At 34.7% G+C, this 19,505-nt stretch overlaps 1 protein-coding gene across 1 annotated transcript; it reads left to right on the forward strand.

Moving 5' to 3' along the window:
- Positions 1 to 395: 395 nt before the first annotated feature.
- LOC149782977 (DBH-like monooxygenase protein 1) lies at positions 396 to 18,565 on the forward strand. Its single transcript, XM_089934950.1, has 11 exons — positions 396 to 721; positions 6,542 to 6,691; positions 6,926 to 7,114; positions 7,947 to 8,030; positions 9,587 to 9,760; positions 10,210 to 10,312; positions 10,535 to 10,701; positions 12,417 to 12,602; positions 13,662 to 13,721; positions 15,354 to 15,593; positions 18,042 to 18,565. The coding sequence occupies exons 1-11, from the start codon at positions 443 to 445 to the stop codon at positions 18,114 to 18,116; spliced, it is 1,707 nt and encodes a 568-aa protein (XP_089791076.1). The 5' UTR covers positions 396 to 442; the 3' UTR covers positions 18,117 to 18,565.
- Positions 18,566 to 19,505: the final 940 nt, after the last annotated feature.

The following is a 19,505-nucleotide window of genomic DNA, read 5'->3' on the forward strand; positions in this document are numbered from 1 at the left end:
CTATCCTGTCACACATACTAACATTACTAGCACATTACTTTATCTTTATCAAGTGTATGACATTCATAAATATAGACATAAGTCATCAGCCTCGTGTTTGTTACTCATTCAAAGGGGAATATGAGTTATCGTATTATCAACAGATGACGTCATGTTACTATCCATCTGGCTGACAATTATGGTACGATGCTTTGAGTAACTTTATGATAAAACAACTGCACCACTCAATTTTCAAAAGTAGAAATAACTCCATATATTAGAGCACGATATTTTCATGTGTTTATTTCAGTAAATTATAGTGTTTATCAGTGTTTTGACAACAATGTTTGAATATTTCTACTTTACACTTATGCATCCTAATGGCCGGTCACGTGACCGCGTGACGTAGTTGTCAATGACTTCTTGATAAATCCTCGGTATTTGTTGGCATTATAAGAGAAGGATGGCGCGATATCAGATCATTACGTTAACCATCTTTTCCTGCCTTGCATTGGCTTGGGGATTCGTAGGGGTCAACCCCACCGAGCCCTTTAATTATTCAACTGAAGTGGACACCAACGGTAACTATCTTCTCTTCTGGAAATTTAACAACACACATATTATGTTTGAAGTCCATGTGAAGACCAAAGGATATGTTGGATTCGGTTTATCCGATAATGGTAAGATGTACCCGGCAGATGTTGTGGTCGGATGGGTGAAAGATGGGGTCACACATTTTAAGGTAATTTTTTCATTGTTTAAAAGTCTTTGATCCCACAGCGAATGCTATATATTTTAGTTTGTATTACTTACTAATCAATGTAGCATGCTGTTCTATAGATAAATACAGATTCACTTAACTTCATTCAAGCTCATATGGCAGCTAGATTAGTTGGCGAAGCGTTGAAGAGTCGCGGTTCAACACCGGCCATGACTAGCCTCGATCGATGTGTTATTTCATAAGCATGGCTATATCCCCAAAATGTGCTGAAAACGTCGTTAAACACAGACAATATTAAGGAACCTCAGGGTAATTCAATTCGTAATGGCTCATATTCCAATTGCTTAAACCAATGCACATCCACTTCTTTTGAATAAGGGAAAACTGTAAATATTTAGGGTTTTAAAAGTGGGGTGAAAAAAAAACGTCAATGAGAATATAACAAATGTTATATAGGCTCAGTTCTAATTATATTTGTCTTTGCTTTGACTAATTTATAATACATTTATAACAAAAATTACTTTTTTTCAGTTTTGATATGTTAATATCATACCATTTAGTCTCGCCTGAATGGGGCATGTATCCTAATTTGATTGCACGTAATAATGAAATGCGAATCGTACCAGAGGATCAGCCCCAGTCACCTAATGCCATATGTTGTTAAGCAATGCACTTTGCTCCGATTAGCTCTGTAATGAATAACCTATGTTACTGTGCCGAAAAACGCCAAGCCAAATAAAACTAAACGTATAAATTGTTAATAAGTCAATATAAGGCAAGTATGCGTAGCTCGTGACTCCCCAAAATCAAGTTAACATATGCAAAATGTAATTCCCCCTATACACATGTATGATTTCTGAATAAAAGAACGTAATTATGATACATGCCATTTATTAAGCACAAGATATTTGAAAAAGGCTGTGCAAAAGTTGAAAGAGGAAAAACTAATGAATTCCATTCTTCGTAAAGCAGTGAAAAGACGTTAAGTAGTCTGGCAGTGATGTCAATTATAACTAACATTTTTTCTTGAACTAAACCCGAAACTGACAGCCTCCTTTTCGTCTATATGATACTTTCAAGTAAGAATCAGGTTGTATTATTTTCTAGTCATAATGCACATTCAATAAAAAGAGTTGTAGCCACTAACGGGGGAAGCAAACCATCGAGACTTCTGTAATAACAGCCATAAAACTGTGCCGGCAAAAATACGGTGGTTTGTTATGGTTATATATTTTGCTATGACACACTTGTTAGGGTTCTAAATATCCCTACACTTAAATATGAACGTTACTAGCGGTCCATTGGTCCTGAGATATCATGGCACGTAACGCCGAAATATTGATGTTGCCAATTTCAATAACACCACGGATGGGATATAAGATGTTCTAATACCTACCCGAGGACTCGTAGTCTAGACTATCTGCAACATTTTGTCAAGATAATTAATTAATGTTAATATTTTCAGAGGTGTAACAGAAATGTAGTACCATGACTGTAGCCACTTTCTAATCCCCAAATTCCCTATATCAAGCGTTCCGATTTGTTTAACCATGAAAACAAACAGCTTTATATTTACCATGAAGTAGTTCGTAATTAAGTTTTCCTTCCTTGAAAGAAAGAAGATAACGTTTTTACAAGCCGTAATTTAAATGTTGAGCTCCGTCTATATTACTGATGGTATTAAAGGGGTTATGAGCACGATTCTATATTTTCCATCCAACCAAGCTTGTTTTCACCGTTTCAACCCTTCTTGTCGAAATTTAGTGGCCTCTTAACGTAATCCAGTACTGTTTAAAAAAATATAATGAGATTACTATAATGACACCTTCAGCAACGATATCTTTTTTACTGCATATAAAATTAATTATATGGCTTGCTTCGTACAAAATATAGCTCAATGAACCCCCTAATTACCTAATACTGAATAAACTGAAAACGTTTGTACAAGTGTTTTATAATGTACAAGTGTGTTTTAAAATGCCCTAATGCGAATCTGTTTATACCATCAATACAGTATCGTTTGTCATCAAAATTAGTTAATCCTTGTTTGGCTACTTTATCTGTTTTTATTTCATGACAATATCATTTTATTGTGGTCGTTTCTGCGATGTGATTTCGTTCTTCATTAAATAATACCTGACGAAAATTATCATGAATGAACTTCTATTTTACCATAGCTTTTTTTAACACCTTTCGCCTTCATCATGTTTTTCTTAGGATTTGCACATTAATACTGTGAATACATATTGCTTTTAGAAGTCCATCAAATTCGATAATCGGCTCAAAACAAAATTCATTTTTGGCAAAACGTCAGATAGATCGAATATTTCTCCATTGTTATATATATCCTGATATACATCATCATTAACACAGTCAACATCATCAATTCCATATGTGTGTGAATCAGTGTCTGTGAACAACAATTTTGCACTTGACCATTTTTTTCTTAAAAAAGCCGTAATGAAAATCGTACATGAGACACTTTCTAACACCGATGCACCGACGTAGATAGGTTTATTAAGAACTAAGTTTGTTTTATTGTTTTTCTTTATTCATAACGAGATTTTATTGATGGATATTAATCCAGCAAACTTTTCTTCAAGAACGTCTTTCAAATCCAGTTTCTATGAACCAATGAACCCCAGAGCAGCAGAATGACTTTGAAACAGCTACATGTTGTTATAACTGTGAAAAACCGTTTTTAACTCCATTAGCAGTAAATGCTGATGATATATAAAAAGTTCATGATCACTGTCATCGTACTGGAGAACATAGAGGAGCTGCACGTAATCGTTGTCATATAAAATTTCACGCGTCAAAGTTCGTTCCTTGTGTTGCACATAATTGCAGAAGTTATGATGGCCATTTCGTCATATCAGTGATAGGTCATCCTGATAATATTAAATTAGGTAATGGTCGCCAAATAGGCGGTATTCCAAACAACGTTGAAAAATTTATGTCGCTGACAGTTGGACCACTTCGATTTATTGATAGTCTGCAATTCATGAATTCATCGTTGGACTCGCTACTAAAACAACTATGGAATTTCCATCGCTGGTAGGACATTTCGGTGAACAAGCAGAATTAATGAAGCAGGAAGGCATATTTCCATATGAGTATTTGGATAGCTTTGAACGACTTAATGAAACATTAATGCCAGACCATGACACATTTTATTCATCGTTGGCGGTTGAAAATATAACTGGCAAGAATTCAGTTGTGAGACTCTAGGTGATTATTTAGATTTATTCTTGGTGCAAGATATTTTGTTACTCGATGATATATTTCAGAGCTTTCGTCGAACAAGTATCGACAAATATAAACTAGATCCTTGTTGGTATTTCTAATCACCAAGGTTATCATAGGATGCATTATTCAAGCTTACCAAAGCGGAAGTAGAATTAATAACAGACCCTGATATGTACTATTTTTATTGAAAAAGGAATTCATGGTAGAATCCTCGTTGTAATAAAAAAATATGCTCGTGCTAATAATAAATATTTATCTGATCCTACTAAGCCAACAAAATATATTTTGTATTTCGCAAAAAAACGTGTATGGCTGGGCAATGTCAGAGCGAATACCTTATGGTTGTGTTGGTTAGGAAACGACAGAAAAGTTTGTCACAGAAACAAAACATATCACTGTAGATCTTTCCAATTCTGATTTTACTTATGTCGTTGAAGTTGATGGATTATCCTGATTCGCTGCATGATTATCATAATGATTATCCTTATATGGTAGAAAGAATGATGGTACCAGATTCTATATTGTCAAAAGAACAGTTATCAGTTAGTCCCAAATTTGCTGAATAAATATAATTATGTTCACCATTACAGTATGCTTAAATAATCGCTTGATAATTAACTTATTCTCAAACAAAATCATCGAGTACTAAAACTAAAACAATCACGATGGATGGCAGATTATATCAAATTCAACACTGATATGCGAACAATAGCAAAAGCAGATTTTGTAAAAGATTTTTTCAAGGTGATGAACAATTTTGTGTTCGAAAAAACGATGGAGAATATTCGTAATCGAGTTGATATCGAAGTTGTTAATAATCCTTAACGATGCAGCAAGTTGGTCGCTTCAGAAAAGTTTGCTAAATTATTACCCATCAATAAAAATCTCCTAATGAATAACAAACAATAAAACGAACTTAGTTCTTAATAAACCTTTCTACGTCGGTGCATCTCTTTTAGAAAGTGGCTCATGTACGATTTTCATTACGGCTCTTTTAAGAAAACAAATGGCCGAGTGCAAAATTGTTGTTCACAGACACTGATTCACTCACATACGAAATTGATGGTGTTGATTGTGCTAATGATGATGTGTATCAAGATATATATAACAATGGAGAAATATTCGATCTATCTGACGTTTTGCCAAAGAGAGGATTTCACGACCCAACCAATACAAATGTCATCGGTAAAATGAAAGACAAATTTTGTTTTGAGCCGATTATCGAATTTAATGGACCTCGAAGCAAAATGTATACATTGTTATGTGCAAATCCTAAGAAGAAAAAAAAAACATGAAGGCGAAACATGTTAAAAAAGCTATGGCAAAATAGAAGTTCATTCATAATAATTTTCGTCAGGTATTATTTAAAGAAAAACGAAATTCCATCGCAGAAATGACTACAATAAGATCATATTGTCATGAAATAAAAATAGATAAAGTAGCCAAACAAGGATTAACTAAGTTTGATGACAAACGATACTGTACTGATGTTATAAACAGATTCTCACTAGAGCAATATAAAACACACTTGTAAATAAGTTTTCATTTTATTCAGCATTAGGTGGTAAGGGGGTTTATTGAGCTATGTTTTGTATGAAGCAAGCAACAGAATTAATTTGATATGCAGTAAAAAAATATCGTCGCTGAAGGTGTCATTATAGTAATCTCATTCCAATTGTTTAAAACAGTACTGGATTACTTTAAGATGCCACTAAATTTCGACAAGAAGGGTTAAAACGGTGAAAACAAGCTTGGTTGGATGGAAAATATGGAATTGTGCTCATAACCCCCTTAAAACATACTACTTGGGTAAAGACATTTAAAATTATGCAAGAATATTAGCGCTGGATTAATATCTCAATTGTATCATTGCTATATTTCCACACCAGTTAAGAGACAGCTCAGACAATAATTTAAATGTTGCTGTGAATGTAACAGTTTGATCCTCAGATTCACTGCATGTTTTGTTTTTTTTAAAATAAATATCCGTGAAAATAAGAACCTCAGACTTTCCCATTCTCAAGAGTTAAAGTGAGGTACAGTTTCGCATAAAACTAGATATAGAATGCTTCTGGAATTAAAAAGTCTCGAAAAGCTTCTGATACGATTCTCAGAACTTAAATTGAAATTTTAGCCTTTAGGAAAATAAACCTCAAAATATATGAAAAGTGACAAAATGACAAGAGAAGAAAACTAGTAGCGCATAATAATCTTTGTACTATAATATAGTCACGTGACATATTGTTCTATCTTGTTTATTATGTTATCAAGCTTTTATTCTGCATTCTTGTCCTTTTGAAAGAATATGTAAAATAAAATTTTACTTCTTTTTTTGTTTATGCTTTCTTATTTCTAAACTTATGTACATGCCTTTGGAGAGGATTTGGTGATCAGTGTAGCGGTTAGTTTCTCTTAATTAAACTTTAAACCAACAGTAAATTATTGAAAGTGTACTGAAAATGTAAAAGCTTTGAAGAACATAATTAAAATATTTGTTTTCTTCCGAAATATCTATTAGTCAAATATTTTTAACTCAGAAATGTGTGATAAGATGTCCCAATATTTATTGTAAATAAAGAAATTTCTGAACAGGACTATCACACAACTGCGCATACGTCTCCAGTGGTTGACAGCCACCAAGACTGGTTCCTTCTTCATGGAGAGGAGAACGATTTTGGAACAGTGCTAAAGTTTGTCAGAAAACTGGATACCTGCGACAAAACCGAAGACAAGAAAATTGAGGTATTCTACACGTATATCTTGCTAGTTACAATGGAAAAAGTTTTATGAATTTTTTTTAGTAGGTATGTACACCTCATAATTGTAATTAATAATCAAGAAATTTAACTAAATGTATGACCATTTAATGCAAGAACAATTGGCTACTTTCAATCAGAATGAAGTACAGTGGATATCTTTCTATAAAACTTAAAAAGCAAAAGATTTTTCGTGTTTCATTACTTGCTGAAATTTTAGGATGGTACCGTGCGAATGATTTACTCGTATCACGCGAATGACCCTTCTACTGACGACAGTCTGGTGTATCATGGTCCGGATCACAGAGGAACAAAGAGTTTGTCATTGCTTAGCGTGTCGTCTGCTGCCTCGATGACATCGTCCTCAGAGCACCACGATGTTCGACTTTACGACTTTCTAAACGAAAATGTAAGTTTATTGTATACGGGTGAGTTAATGTTTAATCTCCATAGATGTGTTTAAAATAATCATATAATGAAAATACGGAAAACGCAAAGCGCTATTTTCATAGGAATATGTGCTCTTAAAGAGCACTGACAATTTGTTGACAGTTCACTCTCCTTTGTTACTCCCACGCTAGATATAATATAGCACATGAAAAAATAAATAATGACATTATACAATATCATCATCAATCATAAGTAACGAAACAGGTAAAGTAATTAAATAAAACCGCATGCTCCATTTATACATATTTAAAAAATGTATTTAAATATGACCTAGCCTGTTTAGTAGTATTGTTTTTAAATATAATTTCTTTCTTCAAAAATATCTGCTTTTCGGAGCATTTTGAAAGACAATGGATGCTCGTCCTCTACGTCGAATTGACACAATTTGTACAAAGGATCTTTACTTTGGACCTTTTATCAAGATCCCGTTCAATCAGTTAAGAATGACTTTATTGGTCTTGGTGATTCCTATCTTCCGAAAAAGAATTGAATGAAGACATTTAACGCAATGCATGCTGTTAGAAATATAAATAAGTACACAAAAAAGAAACAACCCCACGTCAAATAATCAGCTGAAATCACCAGATTATATGTGTTACCAGAAAATGCATGGGATAAGGATCGACTATTTACAAAAAAGTTAAATGTTTACAATAATTTTTAAATTTGACAAATCTTTGTAAAACTCTTGTATTAATTCTATATCAGTTATAGAATTGGTCTTTAATTTCAGTAAAACTTAAATCCTTCACAGTTTTGGTCATTAATTCTATGCTTGCTGTGTCCTTTAGTTCCTAATTCCATCAGCAACGACTACCTATAACTGTCGAATTTTCCGGATGCCGAATATTGGTGGGAAGCACCACATGATCAAGGTAAGCACGCTCAAAAGACACGTTTCTATTTACTATCTGAATCTTGTTTCTTGAAAAATGTGTCTGTTATGTGTATTGCTTAACTCTGGTGTGAATCAAACTTAAAGAAAGTGATAATTACAATTTAAGAATAAAACACACAAAAACAAAAAACCAACAACAAAACGAATACAAAGAAAAAGGATGATCTGATGATTTTGTACTTGCATTGTGTTACACAGCATCATAAACAGTATTTGCTTTCAGATAAATAAGTTTGTTGTTAATCGTTCACTTTCTCTGCAGCTCATATGGAACTAGGACTGAACGAGGAGCATACTGTATTCCTTCGAGTCCGCTGCGTTTCGTGTATCAGTCAAGAATTGCTGTTTTATACGTCATCTCAAAAGCCGCAGACCACTGTTAAACCAATTTTTCAGAGAGTATCCTGGCATTGAAGGACTTTCACGTTTGTTTTACAACTGATGCCAGTCAACCACAAAACTATAGCTTCCGTTACTAAAACAGAAAAAAAAACAATAAACGACTTCTACAATTTTGTTTACAAATTTCGTGGCAACCAGTACTGAAAACAGCAAAAGTAAAAACATTCAAACGACTTCTTCAAAATTTAAAACGTTCAACAGAATTGGACCAAGTGTAAAAGAGCTCATGTTGGCATAGAAGTCAATAAAGCTAGTACACTTAATACTGGTTCGGCATCGGAGACAGCCGTTATTACTAAAAATCGAAAAATCTTGAACATTAAACTGGTGTCAGCCAGGCGAGCGACCGTAGGCCCACTTGGATCTTTTGTTGAATAAAAAGATTTTGCAATGCACTTCGTTCTGCAATCACGGGGCACAAAACTTATGGGAAAATGAAATAACAAAATATAATGCTAATATCTGGAGGAAAATTAAAATGTAGGCTTACAAATAACTTCCATCGAAAAATACTGTCTTTTATCAAAGATAAATTCATTTAAGTGATATGATTCCATAACTAATGAAATCCTCTCTAAATACATGGAACGTTTCTTCAGCCGAATACTATTCTTTGAAATGATGGTCACTCTGTCAGATAATAATAATAATAATAATAATAATAACAATAATAATAATAATAATAATAATAATAATAATAATTATTATTATTATTATTATTATTATTGTTGTTGTTGTGGTTGTTGTTGCTTTAATTGTTGTTGTCGTCGTCGTATGTGGCTATACTTGCCACATGAACCATTGAACAGTTGTTAATCTCTGAAAATAGCATCCCTGGAAAGATTGAAGTTACAAATGGTACATCTGTCAAAGTCCATATGACAGTTTGTGTGCCGGGAGATCATAATTGGTACAAATGAGAGTAGATAGGCCACGCAATTCTTGTATTTGGTTATTCTGTGCTTTACAAGATCACGTGACAATACCTTTGTCAGTAAATAGACTTTTATATTCTTCTTGTGTGTATGTCAGAAAAAGTCATTCACATGTCTAACCATTATTGTCTGAAATCATGCAATTGTCTGATTTCAATTACATTTCTGAGTAAATTTTGTTTTAATTTAAAATTAGGTGGAACCCATTATCACCCCAGGGAACGAGGTGCACGTGCATCATATTGTGATGCATAGATGCAGAGGAATAGATCCCCAGTTCGACAAGGTCAATTACATGTGCTATGATGCAATCCCAAAGGGATTACGTCCGTGCTATGACGTCATTATCGCCTGGGCAATCGGAGGAAACGTAAATCTCTTCTACATTTCATCAAAGAATTAAAAGACACTGTCACATTTGTTACCACCACGACTACTAATATTACTAATATTCGATATCTGCTTGTAAAGATTTGTGTGTGCTCTACTCCACTCTTTCCTGTCCTTTCTTTTCTTTATCACTTGCAAATATAAAGATTATTTTTATCTGTCTGTTTGAAAAAGAGAGATCCTGTGGATTTCCTACTTTTCCTGCTTGATATACTACCACCCAACTCATGTGAGTGTCTCTATCAGTCTTTCTTTCTTTCTTTCTTTCTTATTTATTTATTTATCTATTTATTTATTTATTTGTGTGTATTTCTAGTCAGACCTATCTATATATATCGGCCTCTATGCTAGGTTTATAGATTATGCCTTTGACGCTGTTTTGTTTCTTCCGCAAATTAGAGATCTAGATTTCCTTCTTTTTATCTCTAGGTCTTCTACTACCCAGAACACGTAGGGTTCTCCGTTGGAGGTCCAGACGATCCCGAATTCTACATCATGGAGACACACTATGACAATCCAGCTCAAAAAACAGGTGACATGGTTTATCTGAGTTTAACAAAAATTATTAAAACTTGATTAGTTGTAGATAACTTTTGGTTTTAATATTTAACGTAATTTTATGAATCAATAAGAAATATGAATAAAAAACAAAATAAATAACAATATTGACCATGAAATTGCTTGAATTATACATACAAATTCTTAGTGTCTATTATCTTTTCTCAGTAATTCTCATATACTTTGTTTCGATCAGGCATGATTGACAACTCCGGAATAAGGATAACTCTGACGAAAAACATTCGTCCCTACGAAGCTGACATGATGGAATTCGGTCATCAAGTCTACTGGGGGCATATTATTCCGCCATTTGAAAAGGACTACCTTAGTCAATCATATTGCGCGTCTCAGTGCATAGACCATGTGAGTTCAAATTAAGCATTTTTAATTTAAATGAATAGCAAGAATACATTACTATCCATGTATGTATGTATGTATGCATGCATGCATGTATGTATGTATGTATGTATGTATGTATGTATGTATGTATGTATGTATGTAGGTAGGTAGGTAGGTAGGTAGGTAGGTAGGTAGGTATGTGATTTGGATTTATAGAAGATTTAATAATGTTTCTGGGGGCCCCGAGTGGCCGAGTGGTCTAAAGCTCTCTCCGTTATGGATCACTGCCATCTCACCTCTGTCTGCGTGGGTTCGAGTCTCTGATTCGGCTAATGTGGGTATGTGAGAAAGCTTGCCGGTAGCTTCTCGTGGGCTGGTTGTTCTTTCCGGGGTTTTCCCGAGTTCTTCCTCCACCGTTAATACTGGCCGCCATGTATAGCCTATCGTGTGCTGAAAAATGGCGTTAAACCCTACAACAACAACGTTTCAGTCATATCGCTAGGTTGTCTGTAGTGTGGCAGTTTATGTTGATGTCTAGCACTGGGGCATCGTGCCGCAGACACGTAGCATCATGTCTCATCCAGCCACATTATCTTGATACCAGGCCGACCAGTCTTAACACTAACTCGTAATGCTGAGTGTCAAGCGAGGCAGCTGCTAGTACCATTTATATAAGTCTTTGGTATGTCTCGGCAGGAGTTCGAACCCGCGACCTCCCGCATCCGAGGCGGACGCTCTAACCACTATTCTTCTTCTTATTATTATCATTATTTTATTATTATTATTATTATTATTATTATTATTATTATTATTATTATTATTATAGCAATTCCTGGACACTTTCTAGTAAATTAGGAGTGAAATATATAGAATAGACGTATTATTCCAAAATATCTTATCTCTTAGGGATAAATGTATGAAGTCTCCGTAAAGTAATATGTAGGAGCCAACAATTCCCCTCAAACATTCCATTGCTTAACATTGGAATATACACGCATATCAGCCCTATAAATGTTACTTTAGCTGAATAGAATTTTTTTAAAAAGTTTATTTATTTATTTATTTATTTATTTTATTTTTGCTGTTATTACTGAGGATTGTTTGTTAACTTATCGATTTTACTCCAACTATGCACAAAAAAAAAAAAAAAAAAAAAAAAAAAAAAAATTCAGGCTTGCTTATCAGCATTACATCAAATTCGGTGCTAATAACTCCCTGTCATTTGACCGACAAGTGTTATCCGTGGAGTTTTCCACATTATATGGAATTTCTGTTCCAGTTTTGAATAGAAGGGCGAATAATGCAAATGTGTAGATTTGTTCCATCACCAAAATTTACTGCGACACATTGACTACTTTTGTCTAACCCCTGCGTCTTCTGGTTGATTTTTGTTCGGTGTGTGTGTGCCTCTGTTACTTGAAGTTATTTTAAATTGGATGGATGCTTAAATGTATAAAACACCATGAAAATAATTAATGCCTTTTGTCTTTTTATTTTGCTACTTCATCCGATTTTGTTTAGATGCGAAAACTGAATCATTAGTGCGGAAAAATACGGATTTTCTTCTCCAAAATATCTGTGGTCATCTTGGTTCCTCAGCGTTTCAAGTTGACAAACATGTGTCTTTCAAAAAATATGTAAATCTAAATCAGGCTTTTTGATTAACAAAAAAAAAGTACCTTTACAAATTAATCCTACACAACAGACCTATGTAAGGATATGATTTATTACTTTTTCAGGCTCTTGGAAACATGACGGAGATCAAGGTATTCGGAATTTTTCAGCACTCGCATCTCCTCGGCAGAGCTATCAAAACGAGACACTTCCGGAATGGCAGTGAGTTATCTCCCTTGGCAACGGATCCTCACTACGATTTTGATTTCCAAGAGACACGTCTTCTCAGGGAGGAAATTGCAATTAGACGTGTACGTGCATTATTTTCTCTTTGATCGGTATTATTTTTTGGGTTAATAGTGGAATTGATGATTACTTTGTTGGTTAATAGATTTATCGTCATGGAAACTGTACCAATGGTTTCAACATTCCAGTTTATTCAGAGAATGATTACTATCGTTTCCTTTACAACCGAAGAATCATAAAGACAAGATTGACAGTTTCTGCTCATCTGTGGAAACAAAATATGCTGTCTCTGACGAGAGAGAGAGAGAGAGAGAGAGAGAGAGAGAGAGAGAGAGAGATTTTGATAACACCATAGATTCTGCAGCTAAAATATGTCTACAGTGCGTTGGGTCATATTTTGCAAAGCATGTTAAGCAGTTTGTCTTCCACGTTTAAAAAAAGATTAGGGCTACATAAATTTTTGGAAGCAAATTTCTAAGTAAGTCATTGAATTTTTTTAAAATAGATATATGGTTTTAATGAATAAGAACCAACCTCCCCACACGTGCACCAGTGTGTATTCGTGAGAGCATTGTTTATTATCAGACCATCTAAATACAAGACTGTTGCCTAGTCATCACATTAAGTCAGGATGGTTTCATTTTTATTTCTGATACGTTTATTTTGGCCACATAGTTTACCTGTCACAGAGCGTAGCTATCTCCCAAAATTTAAGTTCTGCTGGATGTGTGAGGTGGTGCATAATTTCTTGCTACGCCAATGCTCTCTCTCTTTTTTTACACACACACACACACACACACACACAAACACAAACACAAACACACACACACACACACGTATTTGTATTTGTGTAAAAACGATATTCATAATTCTGTCTTTGTTTCATCTGGCAGAAAGACATATTTACCTCTGTCTGAGGTAATTACTTTGAGGGTAATTGTAACTCTTGCAAACAGGAAACTGCGATAATAATAGCTGATAATAATAGCTAAAACGAAAATCCCATTCATGCAGCGAAAAATTTGAAAACGCATGCGTAGTTGAAATCAACATTAGCAAATTATGCAATATGCGAATTCCTTTTAACATTGGTGTCTAAAATAAGAGTTTCTTTACTTTTTCAGGGAGACAGTTTTATTGTTGAATGCACTTACGACTCTAGTAAGAAATCTGCGGCAACTCTGGTAAATAGTGTTATATATATATATATATATATATATATATATATATATATATATATATATATATATATATATATATATTTTTTTTTTTCTTTCATGCAACCTAACGATCACTCCATTCTCTATTTTATTATAATTTATCTGTAAATCTGAGGATAAAACTGACAAACATTTGCAACATACAAGTCGTCGTATCAGAGAGAGAGAGAGAGAGAGAGAGAGAGAGCAGCGGTTTTTGACTATCACACAAAGTTACAGAAAGTATATATAGCTACAATGCTGTTGAGACTTCTTCATCATTTGGGCAAAAGCAGGGAATCGTATGCTAAAGAGAAGAAAACAGAACAATACCGCTTAGAATTTTCTAGTTAAAAATGTCCAAATAATTATTAAAATATAATCCGCGTGTTAGTAAGACCGGATCTTCGTTGTTTTAAAAACACAAGCTTAAATATCACTTTATATTCAATTCATCAATCATTTATTGTAATGGAAATATAAAAATAGAGAGTTTGAAAGTACTATACATTAATGAAATTACCATAAAATTTAATGTATTTAATTATTTTTTTCTGTGAAAATTGGATTGAAATTCGCTTCGAACTAGAATGCTTGTATTCAGAAAGTAAGATGTAAGAAAAAGGACCACTTAATGTTTCCATTTAAGAAGCAAGGAAACTTCCACATGCCTGTGGCTGCAGTTGAATTTTATTCTTATATCCGATACGAAAGTTTTGAAACACTGGATGCTATAGAGTATATAACCAATACAGACAGACCGATGACGCAACTGTACCATACATAACTAGGCCCAGGCCCGGTTATGTACGTCATGTGGGGATTTTACAATGCGTTTAACAATATCTTTCATAAAGCTCCAAATGCCTAATTCAGTTTTTAAAAAAAATATAAATTAAACAAATTGAAAAGAATATGTGAATCAAACGGGGATATGTAAGAAATACCAAACCATATCTGAGCTTTGCTCCAAGTTAGGGGATAGAACTCATTTGATACAGCTTACGAACATACCTCTCGGCCAAATTGCCTCGACATATCCCTAAGCCGGTTCAAATTTTGTCTTTCCGCACACTCGAGAAAAGACAAATATAGTGGGTTTTTTGATAAATAACAAAGTATAGTCAGGTTTGCTCGCACAGCAACATACGCATATAAGGTGCAGAAAATATACAAGAGGTAAAATGGGTGAGCGTCTAGTCTGAACGATGGTCAGTAAAATTCTTCGGTGCGCAAAAGTGGTGAAGTGCTTATCGCTGTCAACCTCTGATCTCAACAGATCCAAAAAGGAAGGGAGAATCATAGTATTGCCACTGAATTCAAGTAAATTAAATGTAGACATATTTGTGTGACCAGAAACAGGATTGCATATCCGCGCACGTTATTCGGCGTCTCATCACCTATTAGTGCAATTCTTGCACACTGAAAATGAGTGCCAATAATTAATTAAAACAAATATCTGTTGTTTAAAGTTATATAACAAAAATATAATCGTCCTTTGATCTTGAGAAGTGTATCATGATCGAGAATGTGGGACATCACGGTTTTACCACTGACATCGCATAGACACTCGAGATAATAACATACACGGCAATAATGTGTGATTGTGCTCTACAGGGTGGACTGTCGACACGAGATGAAATGTGTATAAGTTTTCTCCTCTACTACCCCAAAACTGCGCTCAAGCAATGCCTTAGCAGCCCAACCTTCGACAGCCTATCGAACGACCCGAACACTGTCTGGCCTCTGTTATCAACCTACAACTGGACAACTCAACACAATAGAGACCTGTTTAAACAAAAGCTCCAGGAGTCGAGCATATTCCACGTTTGTGGAGGTGATACTATGGTTCCGCAGGTATATTTTGAAAATGAATATTGTGTATGTTACTATCTATGAACAGTGATATTTAAAGTATGTATGTATGTATGTATACGCATGCACGTACGTATGTATGTATGTAAATTACGATTGACTTGTAGCACAACATGTACACATACCCCATACTTATGTTTCTACCTGCATGCATTGAATGATTAGATAATGGCTGCTGTTTCATCACGTCCCATTCCAAGATGTATCAAGGATTGTGTGGAAAAAATGTTATTCCCATGTTATTAGTTATAAGTGTGTTTGGGTGACACTGCAACGAGAAATTAAGGTATGTGAATGTGTTGTAATCACCAAATTTACGTGCGTGATCAGAGTATATCAGAATAATCTAATTCAAGTATGAACCATTTCACACAGTACTTATAAGGACTCAAAGGAACATAACGCAAAATTTCCAGAACAAAAACTGATACTAAGTTCCATAACATTAAGAAATGTTAAAGAAACAAAAGAAGAAAAAAATAATATAAAATATCTCATAATAAATAATTTGAACATGATGTCTGTGAACAGACGAAATTATTTTCCAAAATTCACATCTCTTACACTGAAGACAAGATTATTATTAGCTACTGTGAGAAACAACGCTTTCCGATAGAAGCCAAAGGAATGGTAACTGATGATTCTAGACCGTTGAGTAAGAAATCGACCGGAAGATAAAAGACATACAGACTTCTCAAAAATAAGATGTAGATATAAATGAGAAGCAATGTGAATAAATATTCACATCATATTGACGACAATCTGTTTATCCATATATTACGAACGTGTTTGACCACGTAAGTGAAGAGAAAATATTGGCACCAGAATTTGAAATCTTGGCTGCAAGAAGTGTGTGTGTGTGTGTGTATTTCTTTTATACATAACTTTAACAATTTTGCAGATCTTATCGCTATGCTGTCTGAAGTGTTGCAGTTTATAGTAATATCTAGCAACGGGGCATCATGCGACAGACACGAAGCATCATGTCTCACCCAGTGTTATTATCCTGACACCGGCCGACCAGGGGGCCCCGAGTGGCCGAGTGGTCTAAAGCGCTCTCTGCTACGGATCACTGCCGTCTTACCTCTGTCTGCGCCGGTTCGAGTCTCAGATTCAGCCAATGTGGTTATGTGAGAAAGCTTGCCATTAGCTTCTCGTGGGTCGGTGGTTCTTTCCGGGGGGCTTTCCCCTGGTTCTTCCTCCACCATTAATACTGGCCGCCATGTATAGCTTATCGTGTGCTGAAAAAAGGCGTTAAACTCCACAACAACAACAACAACCGGCCGACCAGTCTTAACATAAACCTCTTAATACTGAGCGCCAAGCGTGCCAGCTACTAGTCCCATTTTTACAAGTTTTTGGTATGACTCGGAGGTGTAATCTACAATAAGTGTGTTACAGTCAATGCTAGATGTTGATTTATATATAAATTTGCCACGACTACTCACCTCTAGAAGTGGAACACCTGTCCACAAATCAATGGTTATTTTTTATGCTATCTTTTCTGAGAGGTTATGGTCACGGAATTATATCTGGTACATGTGTGTGAGCGTTTTGTGAATTTGCAGATAATAACTAATTAGACAATAAATTAAATTTTATAACGATAGTAAAATATTGACGAAAGCACTAATGATTGCAAACCCAGTGACGTGTTGCTACTCTTCAGCAAATTTCGAGGGTACCGGTAAATTGTTTCTTGAGATAGTTCCTTTATTAGCTTAAAACTTCATTTCCTTCCAAAACCACTTACAACTGATAAAACTAATAGGTTCTTTATAACAATGTACATTAAAGTTGTTTGCCTAGCCACCAAGATCCAGACAGATTGTCCGGTATAGCCGTTGTTCCTTTTTGCAGGGTGGGGATGGGGATTAGATGCTAGAGAGGACAAAATAACATGTATTGCATTAAATGACGTGGTGGTTTGAAAACGATCCCTGTGTTATTGTAAAGATCAGAAATGGTGACCATGGATCGAGTAATTAATTTGATATATCGCTAAATTTTTAGGTTCAACAGGCTTGAGGCCTTGCACAAAAACTCGCGCAACTTCCCCGATAGTAACACTTGGGCAGAACGACTTTCTACAGTTTCCACTCCGACCAATATGTTGTGTTTTGTTTGCATCTTGATAGTCGTGCTTGAAGAACGTATTCAAAATCACCCGAACATTATTTTACATACTAACCAACCCGCCTGACGGAAAAGTTTTATATTTAGTTTCTGAATTCGCCCATCCCATATGTTTGGTCACTCTTTGTGTGCATTCCAGCAAAATAGTGACATCAATGTTCGTTAGAACATCCACAAAATCTTATTCTGCCATCATTTGTGATGTAATACAGGTTTAAAGCTGAACTAGTAATAGGAAATGTTTTCTTGTTGCAAATAAACAATGTATATTAATTTTTATTTTTTCCGTTCCAGTCACTCATGTATACCTTTCATGAAAAACCAATGTCGCAGGACTACGTTCCACCAACATCAACGACGTGCCCTTAAGAAGAGTGGAAAAGCCACTTTGATCAATATTCTTGTATATTTGTTTTAATTAATGATAAAAGAATAAGTGAATTAAGAAAAACAAAATCAACATGTCATTTAGTTTTGAGACGCTTGGATTATAATACAGTTAAGTGTCTGTTTATATCTAAATATATTGCAATTACAAAGTGCACGTTGGGCTAAAATATCAAAATATCATTCTTGGACTATTGTGAATTTATTCAAGGAAGTTCTTGACAAAATGTTATTTGATACGTCAAGACAGTTGGCAGACCAGTACATTGGATAAACTAAAATTAATTCGGGACAATCAATTCATTTGGACTTGAATATAATTGTTTTTGAATTAATTTGGATTAAATTCATAACAATGTAAGTTCCTCTAATATGTCAATTTTATAACTCTGATATTGTTTGATATCAATAAAATATTGGTTTTGCTTGTTTCTGTAACTTAGTTTATGGACATAATAATGTCGTAACAACAACCTAACATGAATACTGTATGACTGTAACATCCTCCTCCATCATAACAATCTATTATTCTTGTTTTTCATTATATTAACGAAAGTAAGGGGTTGTGATCACGGAACACAGCAATCGGAGAAGGAGCCGCATTAACATACACTTCAGTATTACAAGACCAACAGTATAGCCAAACATTCCTTGTCAATTGTGGAATAATTTATTTAGTGCTTGTTAAATTTTCTTGAGACGTAGCACACTGGATGATCCACACCATTGTTGTCCTCCTTTTTTCAATACTCAAGCAACTCCTATAAAACTTGTATCAAAATACATTTGCAATGGTTGAATGAAATATGGAGCTGAAAGAACTGGCGCACTCTTAAGTAAGGCCTTCAATTTATCAGAAGCCTCCTGATATTTGTCAAATCAATGAAACTTGGTCTACTTACATAACAAATTGATCAGGGGTTCAGCAATATGGAATAATTAGAGAGAAATTTCTGATAATATCCAAAATCTCATTCGTTGCTTCTTACTGATAGACACAGAGAATTTAGAGATAGCCTTAACCTTAATTTCTACAGATGTTATTTGACCGTGTCCCACAGCATGAAAGTAACACAAGCAGATCTCTATTCCATCTATGAGTTTCACACTTTATATTAATATTTACTCGATCCGGGCAACAACACCGAGGGCGATCACCCTCTAGATAACGATAGCCAAATAAAGAGGACACCTCCGCTAATCAACCCCACCAACACTGTGTGTGTGATAAAATTGTATTCCAACATCAAGGGAATAAAAGGTGACTTAGACCCAAATAACGATTATCGGAAAACGCAAGTTATATAACCGAGAAGAAACAACTACCTTGCAAAGACAGACCTGTAGTAATAAAGACCTTGCAAGACAGAC

Source organism: Sinohyriopsis cumingii, chromosome 15 (assembly GCF_028554795.1).
Source record: "Sinohyriopsis cumingii isolate HCF-2022 chromosome 15, ASM2855479v2, whole genome shotgun sequence".
In the NCBI taxonomy this organism is placed as follows: domain Eukaryota; kingdom Metazoa; phylum Mollusca; class Bivalvia; order Unionida; family Unionidae; genus Sinohyriopsis; species Sinohyriopsis cumingii.

Bases quoted from the DNA above. Each gene is read 5' to 3' on its own strand.
- LOC149782977 (XM_089934950.1), top strand. From the start codon at position 443: ATGGCGCGATATCAGATCATTACGTTAACCATCTTTTCCTGCCTTGCA. The intron at 9,761-10,209 runs GTAAATCTCTTC...TTTTATCTCTAG, and splicing joins CCTGGGCAATCGGAGGAAAC to GTCTTCTACTACCCAGAACA. The intron at 13,722-15,353 runs GTAAATAGTGTT...TGTGCTCTACAG, and splicing joins AGAAATCTGCGGCAACTCTG to GGTGGACTGTCGACACGAGA.